The 17,084-nt window shown below is 44.3% G+C and overlaps 2 protein-coding genes across 3 annotated transcripts; one reads left to right on the top strand and one right to left on the bottom strand.

Moving 5' to 3' along the window:
- Positions 1 to 181: 181 nt before the first annotated feature.
- On the bottom strand, positions 182 to 1,619 carry LOC121595806 (CDK-activating kinase assembly factor MAT1). The gene is made up of 3 exons (XM_041920043.1): positions 531 to 1,619; positions 368 to 459; positions 182 to 272 (listed from the first exon to the last, which is right to left on the bottom strand). Exons 1-3 carry the CDS (start codon positions 1,376 to 1,378, stop codon positions 265 to 267), a joined length of 948 nt encoding a protein of 315 aa, XP_041775977.1. The 5' UTR covers positions 1,379 to 1,619; the 3' UTR covers positions 182 to 264.
- Positions 1,620 to 3,001: 1,382 nt separating this feature from the next.
- LOC121597220 (phospholipase A2 group XV-like) lies at positions 3,002 to 5,992 on the top strand. 2 transcript variants are annotated; one of them, XM_041922820.1, is made up of 5 exons: positions 3,002 to 3,108; positions 3,724 to 3,952; positions 4,368 to 4,742; positions 4,810 to 5,332; positions 5,404 to 5,992. In XM_041922820.1, exons 2-5 carry the CDS (start codon positions 3,781 to 3,783, stop codon positions 5,633 to 5,635), a joined length of 1,302 nt encoding a protein of 433 aa, XP_041778754.1. In that variant the 5' UTR covers positions 3,002 to 3,108; positions 3,724 to 3,780; the 3' UTR covers positions 5,636 to 5,992. The 2 variants fall into 2 exon arrangements, with proteins under 2 accessions (XP_041778754.1, XP_041778755.1); XM_041922821.1 differs by lacking the exon at positions 3,002 to 3,108 and adding an exon at positions 3,256 to 3,463.
- Positions 5,993 to 17,084: the final 11,092 nt, after the last annotated feature.

Raw genomic sequence — 17,084 nt, 5'->3', positions numbered from 1 at the left:
ATACTGTGCACTGAGTCACACTGTGAGGTTGCAAGCGCCCTTTATGTGGATTCGATATTTCGTTACTATGGGCAACGGTTGCCGGCAGCTGCTACTGTTTTATTACAGAATAGACCGGCAAAGTTCAAGTCAGTTCATTGGAGCACATGGTGTGGTTGGAATAGTAGAATCGCAAGCGATGGTTCGTGAACACGCGTGAGATTAACTTATTAATTCCTTTTTGTACATTACATTCTAACGCAAACTACTCGAGGTAATAACTTTTTACATTTCTACAAAACAAAAAAGGAACAAATTGCATGTTTAAAAATGGTGCAAATTTATTCTTGTTTACCTCTAGCTAATCCTATTCAACCTCCAAACTAACCGTGATATAATCCGGCCAACGCTTCCTGAATAGCTCGCAGGCAGGAAATGTTCGTTTGGAATCCTCCCGCTTTTTCTGCCAAATTTTCAAGTCTACAAAAAAAAAGAGGAACATAAATTTACTTCGGAAAAACTTTAAAAGAAACCCTCAGTTTACTACTCACCGTATGTGCCTGATGTAGCCGTTGTTGATCACCTCCTCCAGCGAGGGCGGCGCCGGTCCATCCGTTTCAAATCCTTGCGGTTCGTACACGTACAGCGGGCCCTCCTCCAGCTTCGGCACGGCCAGGAAACCGTGCTGACCCTGGAAACCGGTAGCAATGCCGGACGAGAAGTGTGTCTGCTTGGCGACCGGTGGCGGTGCGACCGGTTTCGGCAGCTGTATCTGGGACTGTTCCGCCTTCTGCGTGAACTTGTCCACGATCGCGCTCGCATCCTCGTAGCTTGCCATCAGCGAATCGATTAGCTCTTCCTTGTTTTTCGTCTTCTGCTTCCGGTTTTCCGCCTCAATCATCGCCAGCTCCTTCCGCCGCTGATCGAACTGCTCCTTCTCGTACTCCACGATCTGCTCCAACTCCAGCTCGTCCTTGCTCAGCTTCAGCTTGTTCTTCATGATCACGTCCCGGTTGTCCCGCTTGTACTGCTCAATGCGTTTGTTCGTGTTGATGATGTCGATGTTGTTGCACAGATTAAACACCAGCTCCTCGATCATCTCCAGATAGTCGTTGTACTCGTCCAGCGAGCCGAAGTCGTCCTCCTTTTTGTTGAAATCCTTCAGGATGCGTTTGCGTATCTGCACCTCCTTGTCGACGTTCGAGTCCTCGAACAGCTGCACGCGGAAGTTGCTCCGACGCAGGGCCACATTGCACTCCGGACAGGAGCCGGACCCTTTGAGAAACAGCAGCTCGACGCAGCTTTCGCACAGCGTGTGGCCGCACACGTTCACCATCAGCTTGAGCGACGGGTTGCGGTATTTGGTGGTTTTGCATCGCGGACAGACCTGATCATCCATGATGGTTGGATTTGTTTGGTTGAGGTTCGGTGGATCACGCGATCGATTTCACGGAAAAGTACTGCTTGTATGGCTTTTCCGCTTCTAAAAATTATCTTGAAATGAACAACTTTTCGTACCACAACCAAAAGACTTGAAATACTAATGGAAATTAACCAATTACGAGCACGCTTGGACGAGAGCGGAATTTATTTACATTTGCCGCTTGCCGAAATGCAACAAACACGACCAGTGTGGCCAGATTATTTTGGCGGTTTTCGGTAGGCGCATCAAAATTTTATCGGTAGTTTTCGGTAGCTTAAAACTCGAAACTCGAGAATATGCATCCTTTATCTAGGATATGGATTAGATTTGGTTCAGGGGTTACACAAATGAAGGTTTTTCTGAAGTGTCGATCTGAAAATTGCACTAGGAATTCTAAGCCAAAGAAAGACTAAGATGCGCATTTTTTTCTCAGTGGTGGCAAGTTCTTTTTCTCGAAGCTCCACGCGACCGCCTAGGGCCGCAGCAGTGCTTCATTGGATACGATTTTATAGTACGTGCTGTAATTTGATTTTCGCTGGATTATTTAGATTGATTTCATTGTTTGGCTGATTTTATAGTTCAATGATTAAAAAAATTGAGATTTTTCAATTCAAATCCTAGATATATGTATATATATATATATAAATCAGTATTTCTGGTCACTTTGCACACAGGTCAAGGCGAGCTTTTTGGCGGCCACCGTCGCAAAACCGTCGCAAAACGTCAAAACCGACGTCGCATGTACTGCAAACCGACGTCGCCAGCGAGCGAAACTCGCAACGATTTCGAGGCGCTGGCGACGGTCGTTTTTGACGTTTGCGACGGTTATTGACCTTTCGAGCGAGCTTTTGCCCTGCGAGCCAGTGTGGCCAGATTATATTGGCAGATTTCGGCAGGAGCACTGTTGAGAACGCAACAATTAAAATTTAATCAATTATTTTAATGATCATTTTCGTTTTAAGCTTTAACCGCCGACAGCGAGATTCAAATTCAAATTTATATGATTTTCTTTGACGAGCAATTCTCGGAATCCACACAACTGACATTTTCTACTCATTATGGACTTAAAATTTATCGGATAAAATTTTGAATTCAAAACGCATGTAGCGTTTTTCAAGTGCCAGGCAAACAAACGTGCATCAGCGCGATAAGTAACAAATGAGGATAGCGATCCTTGAATAAGCTAATCCCAAGCGCCACAGATTAAGCTTAAACGACTGAAAAATCAAATATCTGTGATTTTCGGTAGGATAAATGGAAAGTCGGTAATTTTAGGGCAGTCATCTGTGAATCGGTAGGCATATAAAAAATCGGTAGGAATACAGATAAATCGGTATTTCTGGTCACTCTGATTGTTCCACTGCCATTTGGAGCGTATTTTCAATTCGTTTCCTATTTCTAATGCTTATTAAAATGTTTATTTTATTTAGAAGTGAACAAAACTCAGCTAATTTGTTTTATTACAAACTCTACAAAACAGAAAATCAACCCCATCATTCTATTTCGCATAAAAAATCCTTTCAAAACATCGCATCATACGGCGGCACAGCAACCGCTGTACAAGTACCGCATTGACGTTTTGTTTGGCGTACAGCGGTACTGTTTGTTGCGTCTTCGCAAAGCGGCTTCAATGTAAATAAAAATCATTCTCACAGCTGTTTGCTGCAAAATTACGAAGAATTTTCGGAAAAAGAGCTCCAAATTAGGTAAGTTGCTAGCTGTAAAGCCACCAGATAGTTATTAGTAGGACAATTTCATTGAAAAGTGGTGTTAGAACTCACTGAACTGACCGCGTCTCGGCACCAAACAAAAACAATTGAAGGGTAAGGGGTAGGGCACAGCGGGTAGGGCGGGTTAACAATTTCGCTGTTGTTATCAAATCACGGTTCCCGCCGATTCCCTTTGGGGGGAGAGCAAGCGACCGCCCGTTATCGCCATCGTCGGTGCTACCTCTCGCTCTATCTCCCATTCTTGGGTTGCGATCAATCCAGTCGTGTACGGGAATCCGCCGCGGCAAGCAGAAAAATCGGCCACCTCGGGACCGACCGAAAAACAAGTCGCGTGAGTTCAAAGCCGCATAAGTTCGGATTTTGCGTATCAAGCATTTTGCGATTTGTTTTCTTGCCCAGCTACATAATACATTCGTACGCGGTCGAGGTAGCATCGAAAGCAAGTGCCCTAACACCATTCGACTGGTATTGATTGGTTACGACTTGGCGTGCTTTCGTAACGCGAAATTTGGATAGAGAGATAACACCGAAAAATTCAATTAGCGGAACTTTTTAACAACGGTAACGAGCCTCCTCATCATTGTTCCTCAGAAGTGGTAACCGTCCATTTGCGTCGTGAACCGGGGTCCATCCCCGACTGGAAGTAAGATGAACCAACGCTACCTGTTCGTGCTTTGTGCGGTACTGCTTGGCTGCTGTGCACCGTCCTCGGGAGTGTTCTTCAACCACGGTGGCACCTATTTGGGATCGCTCAAGCACCTCTTCAGGAAGTACTCTCATATACGCGAGCCGGAACGCCACCTATCGCCAGTTGTTTTCGGTAAGTTGAAATTTGTTTTTTACTTTTCCAATCAAGCGCGTGCAATCAGGCGCAGGTTCTTTGTTCGAACGTGCAAGCCCGGGAAGAAGGGACTGGAACGTTTCGGAAGCACGCTTATCAACCGAAACGCGAGGCCGTAGTGAGTCACGACCCAGTGACTGAGAAGTAAATAAATATAGCAAATTTGCGTAAATGATCGCGCGATGATCGTACCACGTACGAGACGGGAAGTGAAATGGAATGGGCCTTCAACAAAGCGTAAACACGCTGGCACTTTGTTGTTGTTTATGGCGCTGGCTGCCTGGTCATAGGCCTTTTATTCTAAGCAGGTCGTGTACACAAACTTTAAACTAATCGTTATTGTCTTTATCAATTGGATTTTGTCAACTTCTTTCGTTTCCGATCGATCGTGCAGTACCCGGCGATGGCGGTAGCCAGATGGATGCAATCATCGACAAACCGAACAAGGTTTCGATCCTGTGCCAGAAACACACCACCACGTTCTTTAACCTTTGGCTGAACAAGGAACTGCTGCTTCCCCTAGTGATCGACTGCTGGATCGACAACATTCGCCTCGAGTACGACAATGTAACGCGCACCACGTGCAACTCGCCCGGCGTTACGACGCGCGTGCCAGGCTTCGGTCAGTCGGAAACGGTCGAATGGATCGATCCGTCGCACGCGTCGGTCGGTGCGTACTTTGTCAACATCGCCAATGCGCTCGTTTCGAACGGGTACGTGCGGGACAAATCGATCGTTGGCGCACCGTACGACTTTCGCAAGGGACCGAGTATGTATTTGAAGATGAAGAGAGAAGAAAGAACTGGCTTTTACAATCTACATTCTCTTCATTCCAGCCGAAAATAAAGAGTATTTCCTGCAGCTAAAGTTTTTGGTCGAGCAGACGTACACCATTAACCACGACACACCGGTCACCTTTATCGTGCACAGCATGGGCGCCCCTATGACACTGCACTTCCTGCAGCTACAAACGGCCCAGTGGAAGGCAAAGTACATAAAGCGCGTCATTTCGCTTGCCGGTGCTTGGGCGGGCAGCGTGAAAGCCTTGAAGGTGTACGCAATCGGTGACGATCTCGGTGCGTTTGCGCTGAGCGGTAAGGTGATGCGTGCCGAGCAGATCACCAACCCGTCGCTGGCCTGGCTGCTCCCATCGCCACTGTTCTGGAAGCCGAACGAGGTGCTCGCACGGACCCAGTCGCGCGTATACACGATGGCACAGATGGAAGAGTTTTTCGAGGATCTGGAGTACCCGAACGGGTGGGAAATGCGCAAAGATTCCCTGCCGTACACGCTTAACTTTACCGCACCCGGTGTGGAGCTGCACTGTCTGTACGGTAGCAAAATCAACACTGTTGAATCGTAAGTAGAATTTGTTTTGCTTTAAAAGCGTGTATTTTGCTTATGGAATCGTTTGTTTCATATTTTCACAGCTTGGATTATCAGAAATCGTACGATCTGAGCGGCACACCAGTCCTAAAGATGGGCAATGGCGACGGTACGGTAAATTCTCGTTCGCTAGAAGCTTGCCTGCAGTGGACAACGCAACAGAAGCAAACGATCGTTGCCAAAGAGTTCCCAGGGGCCGATCACATGAGCATTCTGGCGGATGTGAACGTTATCGATAACATCGTGAAGCTGCTCCTGTCGGACGTTGCTAACTGAGCAGGACACACCCCTACACATTACCGCTCGTATCGAAAGAAGATGGTTTTTTGTTTCTTTGGATAGAGTTATTGTGGTGCCATTATTTGTAGACTACTTCCCCCCCGGAGGATCCTCTCCCTCATCAAGAAGACTTCGCATACCCAACTCAACGCAAAGACTCGATAGCTCTAATGTGATGTTTAGTAGCTTGATTATTGTTTAAAAGTGTAGCACGTTTGCACTACCAGCCGGTGTATTGCAAACGACCACCGCCATGAATCTCAAACCACAAATGCCCACAAGACGGTGCGCATTTACCGTAGCACCTTAGCCTTGTTCTGTTAAAGCAGTTCAATAAAGCAATATGAAACCAAAGTTTTAAACGATGAAGCCCTTTTTTGCACTTGAAACACACGCACACACACATGAACTTGATTTCGATTACACAATCTCTCACATACGTCACAGTGGAAATGAGCGCACACCATTTTCAAGGTACATCATGCGGGCAATGGGAGAGGAATTGGAAACGCTTTCGAGGAGGAGGAGAAAAAAGAGATCCCAATCCGTCAATTCTGTCACGATCCAGTCGCCGTGTGACCTTTCTCTTGCAATGTCGTGTCCTGCCAGAACTAACTGAGGGAAGAACGCGGGGAAGCGCTGATTGCGTACCGGTTTACGTAACATGGTCAGCACAATCCATAATGACGATGATATTTCCACTGTGTCCGGCTTAAATGCCAGCTCCGGAATAACTGGAGATGGGTGAATGTGTTTGGATGATGGGAGCTTGGAATACGTTTCGATCTAGATGTAACAATAGCATTAGAAAATGGTGTGCCGGGGCATGTAACATAATGATAAAACTATTTTTTGCGTAATAAGTAGTAAGAAGATCTCTTGAAGATTACTCCTATTACAATTGTGAAAAGGTATGCCAATCGAGATTAATTGTATCAGTATTAGTATCGTAAATTAACACAATGAAAGATTTTGAGTAATGTAATTCGTATTCGTTAGTTCTGCCATTAAAAATCCAAATTATGTTCCGGTAATCAAGAGCTCAACGAATGCGTAATGTGTAATATCCTAGGTTCTTGCTCCATTTTCATCGCCCAGTCCCAGAGACACTGTAATTAATACACTTGTTTGACATTGTTTTCATATCGATAACAACATCTATTCATACTTTGTAACATTTGTAATATCGTTCGCAGTGTTCCAAACCCCTCATAGAGTCCTTTTAAGCCATGATAGACCTTATTATTTTTGGATTATTGGGCACTACTATTCAATATTAAACCGTTCGTATAAAATTGAATGATAAACAGGCGTTTTTAATTATCAATTTACCTATCAATGCAATTAAACGTAAGTTGTGTTGACAAGACAACTTACGAATGTGATTGTTTGTGAAAGTATTGGAACAGGTAATTATTGTTTAGATAACAGCCATGCTTCAGCACATTATTTCTTATCAAATTTTTCACTTTAATATTCAAGTTTTCAATTAAAATTCAAATAAATAATTTATTTACCTATTTTAATTCTCTTTCCTCGATCAATTTGTTTGAAGATATTCAAAATTGTGTTCCAAAGAAATTCAAAAATTTCACAAAATCGTCCAAAAAATGAAAAAAAAGTTCAAAAATCGAACAAAATTTTAATATATAACTTTCTACTGAAAACATTAGAAAATAGTGTATTAATCAAACCATCTTTCCAATTACGAACCGTCAATCCGTAGGCATGGCTGTGCTAACGACTTCCCATTAGCAAATCAAATCCGCGTGTCGGGTGCATCCGATTTCCAGCTAACCATCCATCACTAATCACACGTTCGCTGACTTCCCCAAAATCCCCACCCAAAAAAGGACAAATTATCGGCCCCAACTAGAGCTCCCGTATGCCTAAAATCCCTCCAATCTCCCCTTCAAAAAAAAAAAAAACCATAGAGAGAGAAAAAAATATAAATTTCATCGTCCTCCCAACTACTGCACGTGCGGGCAATGGAGCGGGCTTTGGCTGAGTAAAAATAGCACGTGTCACGACCTATTTGAGGGCAGAGGGCAAAATTTAGGCATACACCATAAGCAACGTAACCCCGTGCCCCTCATAATAATTCGAACACGTGGGACAGGAGCACAGATCAACCAACTCCATCTCCCGTTCCGGGGCTCTGTCCTCCTGTTTTTCATCCTTCGCCCTTTTAAAAGCATTCTTTTTAGAATGAAAAATCGTACGACAGCGCATTGCTCTCGGTCATTGCCATGTTTTTGCCGGCAGCGCTCGGGGCCACGTGGCCCCGGCTCGCAGCGCGTACACATACGCAGCGCCGCAGCGATTATAATCCGTCCCCGGCGGCCGTATCACGTGGGCCGCAAATGTCGCGGCTGGAAATGCAATTTTCACAGCAGTGCACCGAAAGCCGGCCCCTAGCAACTTTCTTCACTCCCGTTCGGATGCTCTAACGGTCGGTGGCCGCGCAAACAACGATCTGCGTATATGCGTATAAAACTGTGCGTGTGTGTGTTTGAGGAATTTTTGCGCCGCAGCGCACGGTAATGGAATTTCCGTGTTGCATTTTCCCGGCCGTGGAACTTTCGCGCGCTGATCCCGAAAAAACAACCACCTGTAGAATGCAGTCCTTTAGCTGCCCAGTGTTCTTCGTACTTCGCTTTAGTGCAGCTTCCTTTAGCAGGGGGGGGGGTGGTGGAATGCAACAAAGTTCCTCCTTTTAAAACTGGCAGTGGAAAACTACAACCATTACGAACACAAAACATGTGTGGTAACGGGTTTTTAGTGCGGAGAAAAAAAAACAAGGACAAAGCTACCACGAGGAACTGCTTTACCTAACCGCCTTGGTCGGTTCCAGCTTCTCGCCACTCACACACACACACGCACACTTGTTGCCGCTCTTTGGGACCATCAGTTATGAGCCCTGCTGTGTGGCAACACAAAATGCGTCGCAACAAAAAGCACCCCATTCCCCAAGGGTAGGAAGGCAGGGAGGGGACAAGTTTTCGACGGCTGGCAAAACACAAAACTTTCTCCAAACCCCTGCTTTCCCGTGTCACAACGGATCGGCTCGTGTATTTTGATGAACCACCGCACTCCGTGTTATGATGGACGGGTATCAAACAGCGAGAAAAGTCCTTGGACTGTGTATGTATACGGGGGGACCATAATAAAGGACACGCATGCGACGAACGGGGAAGCACACTCAGCACACCATCTTCCGTCCCTTTTTTCCCACCTTTTTCAAAAACAAAGCACACGCACACACACACACACACAGTAACTCCGCCGTCTGCCGGGAACACCGGCGTGAGACGTAATATAGGAAAAGTTTTTCGTTACACGGCTATGTTTTTGCCGACTTCCCATGGAGCTCGAAGCTGCTGGTACTCGGTACTCGAAGCCTACCAAGGTGGTACCGGTTAGGCCCCCCGTTTTGGATGCTGAGGTTACGTGAATGTGTTTACGAACGATCGTTGATCCGTTTGATCAATAACGCCCGGTCCCGTTTCCGCTCCGGCCGCTCGTTACGGTCGAAGGCGCGTAATTCGTTTGGCGTCGTAATAATCCAATTTCAAGCTTTTAGCTGATTGCCTGTTCGATTGCTTCCGGGAAAAGAATATCAATTAAAATAGGAATAAGTAAGAGATGCTTGGAACATGTCAATGTGCCGGATTACTTATCGTATGTATTACGAGCAAAGGTGGAAATTAATTAATTTTTTTTTATTATTCAGGAGTAACGGTCCAAAAAGGCCGTATTGCTTAGGAAATTAATTAATATTTAAATTTAAAAAAAAAACATAATTCAGAAAGTATTCTTTAGGCATTTAAAAAATGAAAACAAGTCTTTAGAAATTACTATTTACTATCAGTTCCGTGGTTCAGCCGTCCTATACACAATTCAAACAAAATGATTTGTTTTTAATGTACAAGTAAGAACAATTCGAACAATATTCCAAGCACAAAGCAAAGAGAAATAAGAGCAAAGAACAAGATTGCGCAAGAAATAATAGTAAATTTGATCCTTAGCACTATCGATGTTCCTGACCTCTTCTGTACCATTAATGTCTACGTTCCTTGTAGATCCCTCCGTCCTCGTCCTCTATTAGCCATCCCCACTCGTCGTTTGTACTGCCATAACGATACCTTGCTTAACTGTCTCAGACAGTTTAATACTGATTCTGATCATTTCAGCTTTACTTGTTCTTTACAGTCGTACATTAGTTTATAAGCATCACTTGTAATATTTGTAAAGCCTTCTTGGCGTCCAAATGAATTTAAATTAAAAAAATACTACTGATCATTTCAAAATTCAACAATTCTACATATTAGTATTAGTACATATTATCGGAAGCAAACAACTGTTCAACATCTTGAGATAAGCAAGCATTACATGTCGACGAGCTAATAGCGTGCCGCAAAACAATAACAGACTCACAATGACCTGGTCACACAGACTTATAGCAAATTTATCTTGACCACGCCGGAGCGGACAAATGGTTCAATAGTTGACATCACGGTTCCTGTAAAAAAAAACTCTGTTTTTCAATTCCAATCCGGATCCTCGCTCATGATATCGCTTGTTTATGCCGATGTAGTATTGTCTCTAATATTTAATGTAGACATGACAGTGTAACTTAATCGAGTAGAGTCATATTTACCTTAAGCGACGAAGAAGAACAAGATGAAAAAGACAACGATTGCAGAAAAAACTTTTCAACTACGTTTTCTATATTTGGGACGGGAAAAATGCCTACGGGAATTTCTCTTGTGTGTCAAATCTCCATCATTCCATCGTGTTTGACTGTAGTTGAAGAGTCGAAAGCTCAAGTAAAATGTTTTTTTGAACTGATAAAAACTCAGAAATAAAATGATTGAACTATAACAAACGTTTACTCAACTTGCAACCTCTAACGTGGTTAGCAGGGGAATCTTCATGAATATCGTAGAATGAATCTTCATGAAACGGTTTACAGAAGAACCGTATTTTAGCATGTAAAATGATCCCCTCTAAAGAAATTTTCAATATTGTAAAAAACAAAAAAATACTTTCAAATCTACAAAATCCTCAAAACATTTTTTGTCTCGTGCTTCTAGTTCAAGCTAATGAACTACCTTCGTATTTGTTGTTTTTGTTGTAGTTTCTGAGCATTAGTTTTTGGCCTCCTGCTGATGTGATTCCTTGTTGTGAATTTGAATCATCAATTTAAAGAACCAGTGTGGTCAATTGTTTCGTCAGTTGACGCAAACCCTTTTATTTTTCCTTACGCATTTCCACACTCATTGCTTTTTCCAACATTAACTTAGTGGATACTCAGGTACCAGGCTATCTTTGTTTGTAATCGAATGTAATGTCTCTGAGGAAATCTAAAAGGGGGTCATTATAGACACAAGAATTGAGTATTTAAAGGTTATTCAAGTGGAGCAAATTACAGTTGTCAAACAGTTGAAATCAAAATCGTAGTACTTCGAGTGGGTCGAATTTAGAGGATTGCCTGTTCTGTGAGTTCAATATTATTGTATTAGAACAGATAAATGCTTCTTCCGCACTACAAACATATCTGATATTATCAATTCTTTATTTCAACATATTTCAGCTTGATTCAACATTCTAATAAACTTCCATGTCATCATTTTACAAATGAACGCATTCTCACATACTCATATGTACTCTTTGCTAGCTGCATTCAAACTCATCCAGAAAAGACTTCAATTCTGTGGCTTTTATTGAACCGCCAATAATCGTTACCAAGCGCTCACAAAGAACCTCCATCAGTCGGCCTAACTGGGCCAGAACAGCCACCGTATTTGTCCCTCAAAGCGAAACTCCTCTGAAGCAGGAGGCGAATTACATGTCCATTAGTATCATCATCATCAGCAGAACCAGCCTGTCCAAACCACGTGAATGCACTATGAATTCGACCCTGCAGCAAGCACGTGGTGTGGTAACGCAGGCCAACGCTTTGCTGAAAAACGCATTATCATAAACCAAAGACACACAGGCCCCATTCGAGAAAGGTACGGGGGTACGGAGGTACAGTTTAAATATTTATTTTTTGACACCATCGCAACGGGTCGCTGTACCGCATAATGAAGGTCCTGTGTGAAAGTGCCTGTGTGTGCCTTTGAAGCGCTGCAACCACCCAAACACAATCCACCGAAGCTAGTAGAGCGAACAGGCAACGTGACAACGGTTGTTGACCACCGGATGCACCGGGCCTACACACCCATCCCGATGCCGTTGCGTTCGGAGTAAGATGAGCACCGAGGGCAGAACGGTATCACGTTTCCGCGCAAACAAGGACACACACAGAAATACAGAAATTTGCATCCCATTAGCACAAGGATACGTTTACCTCGTACGTGGAAAATTTGCAGCTCGATGGAATATGTACGATCGCAATTAGAGTATGTATGTGTGTGATATACACTTTTCGAAGTAATGACACAAAAAGAGGGCAAATAATTATACGCACCATTATGTTTCATGTTTAGTACAAATGCTTAACTTTATTTTCCGTTTCGTATTTTTTCACCCATAATCAAAGACTCACGCAGACTTCGTTAATGTCAATAAACGCGTACGCATAAAACAAAACACTTACCAGTTAATAATACAAGTAGTTTAGGGAAGCGGGGTTTTACCGCCCAATGGTTTCGATTTCGATTCAAGCGACAACTGGTTTCCACTAGAGACTTTCGCAGGGATGGGATGGGATGGGCGGAAAGCAACATCAAACATCCGCGGTTTGGTGTTTCGTGCAAAATGCTTCTTAATTTTCACTTCATTACAGCTGGGTCCTCTGGGCGAGTTGTAAAGTAATGCTATCAATCACGCTTTCCTAGCTAAATCGCATCCTACGCTCACCGTTGTTCGGCTCGAGAGACCATTATCCGTTAATGAAACTAATTTAGTAGAGCACGAGCGTCCCTGTTCTTTTGCGCGTGGGTTGTGGTTTTAAACATAAGGATATTAAAGATATGCGCACAACGGGAGCCACAAATTGCTGGTTTATAACGTTTTTTTTTTTTGGGTAATCTTTTTCGCTTGCCTAATTCACTTCCAGCTGTTTTGATTTGCTTCTTCATCTTTTCTGCTACTTTATACCATTCCCCCGTCGCATACGTTTTTGTTTAACCTACTGTAACAATAGACTGAGCCGACTTGTTTGTGTGCCGATCGATCACTAATAGCGTCAAAATCACGATAAATCTAACATTTGATATTAGGCTCACAGTGTGCACAGCATCTTTCCCAATTCCTTACCTAACATTCATTGTTGTATCTATTTTCTTCTTTCTCTATACGCTATTAAAAGTGTCGCTCTTGCAACCTGCGATCCGCTTTAATATTGGATGCGTTCACGCAGACAAGCAGAGAAGAGAGTGACGAGTGTTAACCTTACATTTCATTTCCTGTAATGGGAATTTTTATCGCATTTTGGGGGCTGGTTTTGTTTGGCTGGTTTGGCTCCAATTGGCATTGACATCTATGTTAAGGGGAGATATATGTTTCTTTGTTTTCTTTTTTACCATTAGAAAGGCATACAATTAGAATGGGGGGCAACAGCTTGATCGTCCTTGGGCTTTCAAAACAAACAATTACTCAGGATGCAACCGGGTCGGCTGTGTGCCATTATCTGTGTGTGTGTGTGTGTGTTTGATTGTTTCAATTTTTGCCACTAATTTACTTCATTTTCTTTTCCTCTACTTTGCAATTCCCTCAAAGACACTCAAACAGCTGCAAGCAGATAGTATTGGGACAGCAGCAGGATGGAGCGAAGCGAATCGAAAGAAAATGCAAAAAACTTAACTTTACTCACAGCCTTGCTTGAAATTTTGAACCTTCTCCTCCCTTCACCGTACCCCGTGTTACCGTACCATGTTAACGCTCCAATTACAAATGCTTCGCAAAGGCAAACGCTCTCGTTTCTTAATTAATGCAAGTGGTGGAAAGAAAAGCAGTCAGCAGGGATGAGTTGCATTTGGATAGTTGCGAAAGAGTGTAAAATCAGAGAAAAAGATAACGATGCTTCAAAGGCATGAAGGTTGATCATTTGCAAATCGGAGCATAATGTAATGACACACCGCTTCAATGTCAGCGGTGTCGTAGAGGGAACAGCATATAATGAATGGCCCTAAAACTGGTCCCCTCTACCACGAACAACTCATTCATCTTTGGTCTCGAAATAAGTCCACTTTCCAACAGCAACAAAACAGCAAAAGAAAAAGGATCAAACACCCGCTTTTCCGCACAAACGATCACCATTGATCGTTTGGGGAAAGGAGGGTTTCTACTTGCACTAGCAAACACACACACACACGTAACCGATTCACCTTTTTTCTTCCAAAGCCACACAGCGTTAATGACGTCCGAGGACGTGTGTGCCGCTAAAAAAAATGCTCATCTGCAAGAGAAAGGAATTCAAAAATAGTTAACCATCACTCAAAGGCAAACCGGGTTGGGAGGCGCGTTTTTACACCCCTACAGCAAAACAATGCCACTACGGGAAATGCGTGACGTATTTGGCAGCGAATGCTGGAATTAAACAGACATACGCCTTCATCATTGCCCCTGCTCCCTGCTCGTATCAAAGCTGCCCGGAAATGCCATGCTGTGCGGCGTTCGTGGCCAATATGGCGCTCCCCCGTCCGTACGATATGCTTTGCCGAATGACGTTTGTGACACACACACACCGGCTCACTGATCGGTTCCGGTTGGAGCACAGCAAGCCCCAGCGAAACACATTGAAATGTGTACAGAAAAGCAAAACGAAAGAATCCTACCAAACCGGCACCAACCACTGCTAGGTAGGAGGCAGCAAAAGGGATCTATTTTTACGATGAGTCAAACACAAACTCATCGCCAGCTCGCCCGTCTAAAACCACAAACAGACGGCGGGCGAGCGAGAGAGAGAGAGAGAGAGTAAGAGGGACGCGTTGGTCCACCTTTGCTTTTGGTTTTTTTTTTTGTTTTGAGCCAATTCCCAGGCGGCAAGATTCGAGAAACTCCCGGGCGCGGCGATATCGGAAAAGAGCTCTGCCAATGACAGATCTTGGGTGATAGGGAAACCATCGGAGGGGAGCCGCCAAAGGTTTGTGCGCGCTCCGCTGTCGCAATCCGGTCGTGACGGGATGCGCGCACTCGCGTCACTTGCGTCAAACCCGGTGCGAACCAACCAGCACACAAAGAGCCGACGAAAGCAATGGAAACATTTTTCCTTTTCCCCCTTTTGCTTCGAGAAGGTTTAAAGGCAAAACGCAAACGCATTGCAAGCACTTTAATAAAGGCGGACATGGTTTGTCCCTTTTCCTTATTTCTTGATGAACCAATCCTGTGGCTTGGAAGTGTTGTTATCATTTAAATTACGCTTTTGCAGCACTTAAATTGGGTGCTATTTATTGCCCCCAATTCTGCGCCACCACGACGCGAGACAACTTACAGTCGGCGTGTAATAATAGTCCAGCATGAAGCGGTGAATACTGAGCGGAAATAGATCGTCCAAGGGATCACGCCTCTGCACACTCTCCAACTATACAGACACGTTTGATTTGTGACACACGCGACCAATCGAATAACACCACAGCGAATCGAAACGCCTTCACGAGTGTGGCTGCATTTATAGGCAGCCAAGCGCCCGCAAATAGCGCTCACGGGAGTTGCCCCGAAATATAACGATCCAAAATGGGTGCCCTTTTTTTGTTTTTTGCTGTGGCAGAAAAATGGAAACGAGTAATAATCGCAATGATGGTAAAATTGACAGACAGAGGCGTTTCGCAGGAAACAGCTGCCATCCATCGCCCGCAATGCCCTGGCACCTGGCTGGGGATGACTTGCAAGCTGAGCAACAACAGATTCGGATTTATGGCGAATCGTATTCCTTCAAAGCTGGATTAATTTCTCCCCGCCCGAGGGACCAACAGTCAAACAGTGTCCAGCGCTCTATTGATCTGGTCTGATGGTGATTAGTTGAAAACAACGCAAAATACGGGATTTTTACAGAGACTTTGTTTTTGTGTGTGTGTTTTCCCAGTAAACTTGGAATAAACTTCCAGCTAAATGACGGCACTTTTTCCAGCGAACCGATCAGGCCTGTTGCCGCTGGTGGACACTGCTTTTGAATGTAATGATTCGCTGTTTTGACTCGTTTCGCTGCTTGTTTGTTTGTTTTCGCTAAGACGAATTTGAACAAACAGCTCGAAACTGTCCGCGGAATGGAGCATCGTTTCGGCGGGGGAACAACGCAAGCTTCATCAGCAAGATGGTTGGTTGTTTGTATAGTAAGACACGAGTCTGCACAACACAATTCAGCGTTCGAAAGTTCAACAGAACAGGATTAACTTTCCGTATAAAGATAAATCAATATCATGATACCAACGATATCGAGATGATGTTACTGGTAAACTAATCGTATAATCGTTACGAGAACACCACACATTTACAAGAATCAGATCGTGCTCGTGCCATTCGGATTATTATTACACAATTGTTAATCATCTTCACAGCTAACGAGAGCTGTATTAGTTGTGGAAAAGCCCCAACTCCAGTCACCAATTCCGTCACAGTAACGAGCAGAGGAAAATACCGGAGCGAACTGGAAACTGTTTGTCTTGGGTGTGGAAAATTACTGCACGCCCACGGACACATGCACTTGATTATACAATCGCTGGAAGGTGATACTGTCGCGTTCACTTTCCAACCACCCATTAGTGCTGCTTGTCGGCCCATTCCCGCACACATGGCACAAAATTATGCGAATGTGTGGTGCCCTTTCCTGCCCCGCATCCTTTTCAATGAAAAACGAAGGAAAGAGACCTTGCGAAACGTCTGTACACAGCAAACCACCACCTTCCAAAAAAACAAATAATCAATTACGCATGCCACCCGTACGGTGGCCCTCAAAATTATGCGCCACGTGGACAACTTTTTCGATCTTTCCCGCAACAACCCCCCCCCCCGCTAACGCCACCTTTTTCTTGGTGGTGGTTGTGTTCGTTTTTTACCATTTTTTCTTCGCTGATGAAGTGCTTTTTTCGCTCCTTAGCTGCTTGAAACTGAACCCCTTCTTCCCCGGGCCGGAAAGCCCGCACTCTCCAGCTGTCGCTGCCAGGCGACGACACTAATGAGGCTCGATTGGGTGGAAAACGTGCCGCTGTGGAAGGAAAATTTTCCATCCAAAAAGCCAGGGAACGGGGGAGGAGGCGCGAGCTTGCGAAAAACGCGCTTCTAATGTGTTGCTCTGCTGCTGTTTACTTGCTCTTACACGTGGAGCGGGAGATAGAGAGAGAGAGAGAGAGAGTGGTAGTGGGGTTAAGGGATATTGATTCCCAGGGGGAAAAGGATTTGCAAACGATCAACAACAACATCCTGTCTGTAGAAACACTCACACACACACACACACACACACACACACACACACACACACACACACACACACACACACACA

The sequence above is a fragment of the Anopheles merus genome, chromosome 3R (assembly GCF_017562075.2).
Source record: "Anopheles merus strain MAF chromosome 3R, AmerM5.1, whole genome shotgun sequence".
Taxonomy (NCBI): domain Eukaryota; kingdom Metazoa; phylum Arthropoda; class Insecta; order Diptera; family Culicidae; genus Anopheles; species Anopheles merus.
The sequence above is the reverse complement of the archived record's forward strand: the minus strand, read 5'-3'. Positions and strand labels throughout refer to the sequence as shown.

Bases quoted from the DNA above. Each gene is read 5' to 3' on its own strand.
- LOC121597220 (XM_041922820.1), top strand. From the start codon at position 3,781: ATGAACCAACGCTACCTGTTCGTGCTTTGTGCGGTACTGCTTGGCTGC. The intron at 3,953-4,367 runs GTAAGTTGAAAT...TCGATCGTGCAG, and splicing joins CCTATCGCCAGTTGTTTTCG to TACCCGGCGATGGCGGTAGC. The intron at 4,743-4,809 runs GTATGTATTTGA...TCTTCATTCCAG, and splicing joins CGACTTTCGCAAGGGACCGA to CCGAAAATAAAGAGTATTTC.
- LOC121595806 (XM_041920043.1), bottom strand. From the start codon at position 1,378: ATGGATGATCAGGTCTGTCCGCGATGCAAAACCACCAAATACCGCAAC. The intron at 460-530 runs GTGAGTAGTAAA...TTTTTTTTGTAG, and splicing joins GGCTACATCAGGCACATACG to ACTTGAAAATTTGGCAGAAA.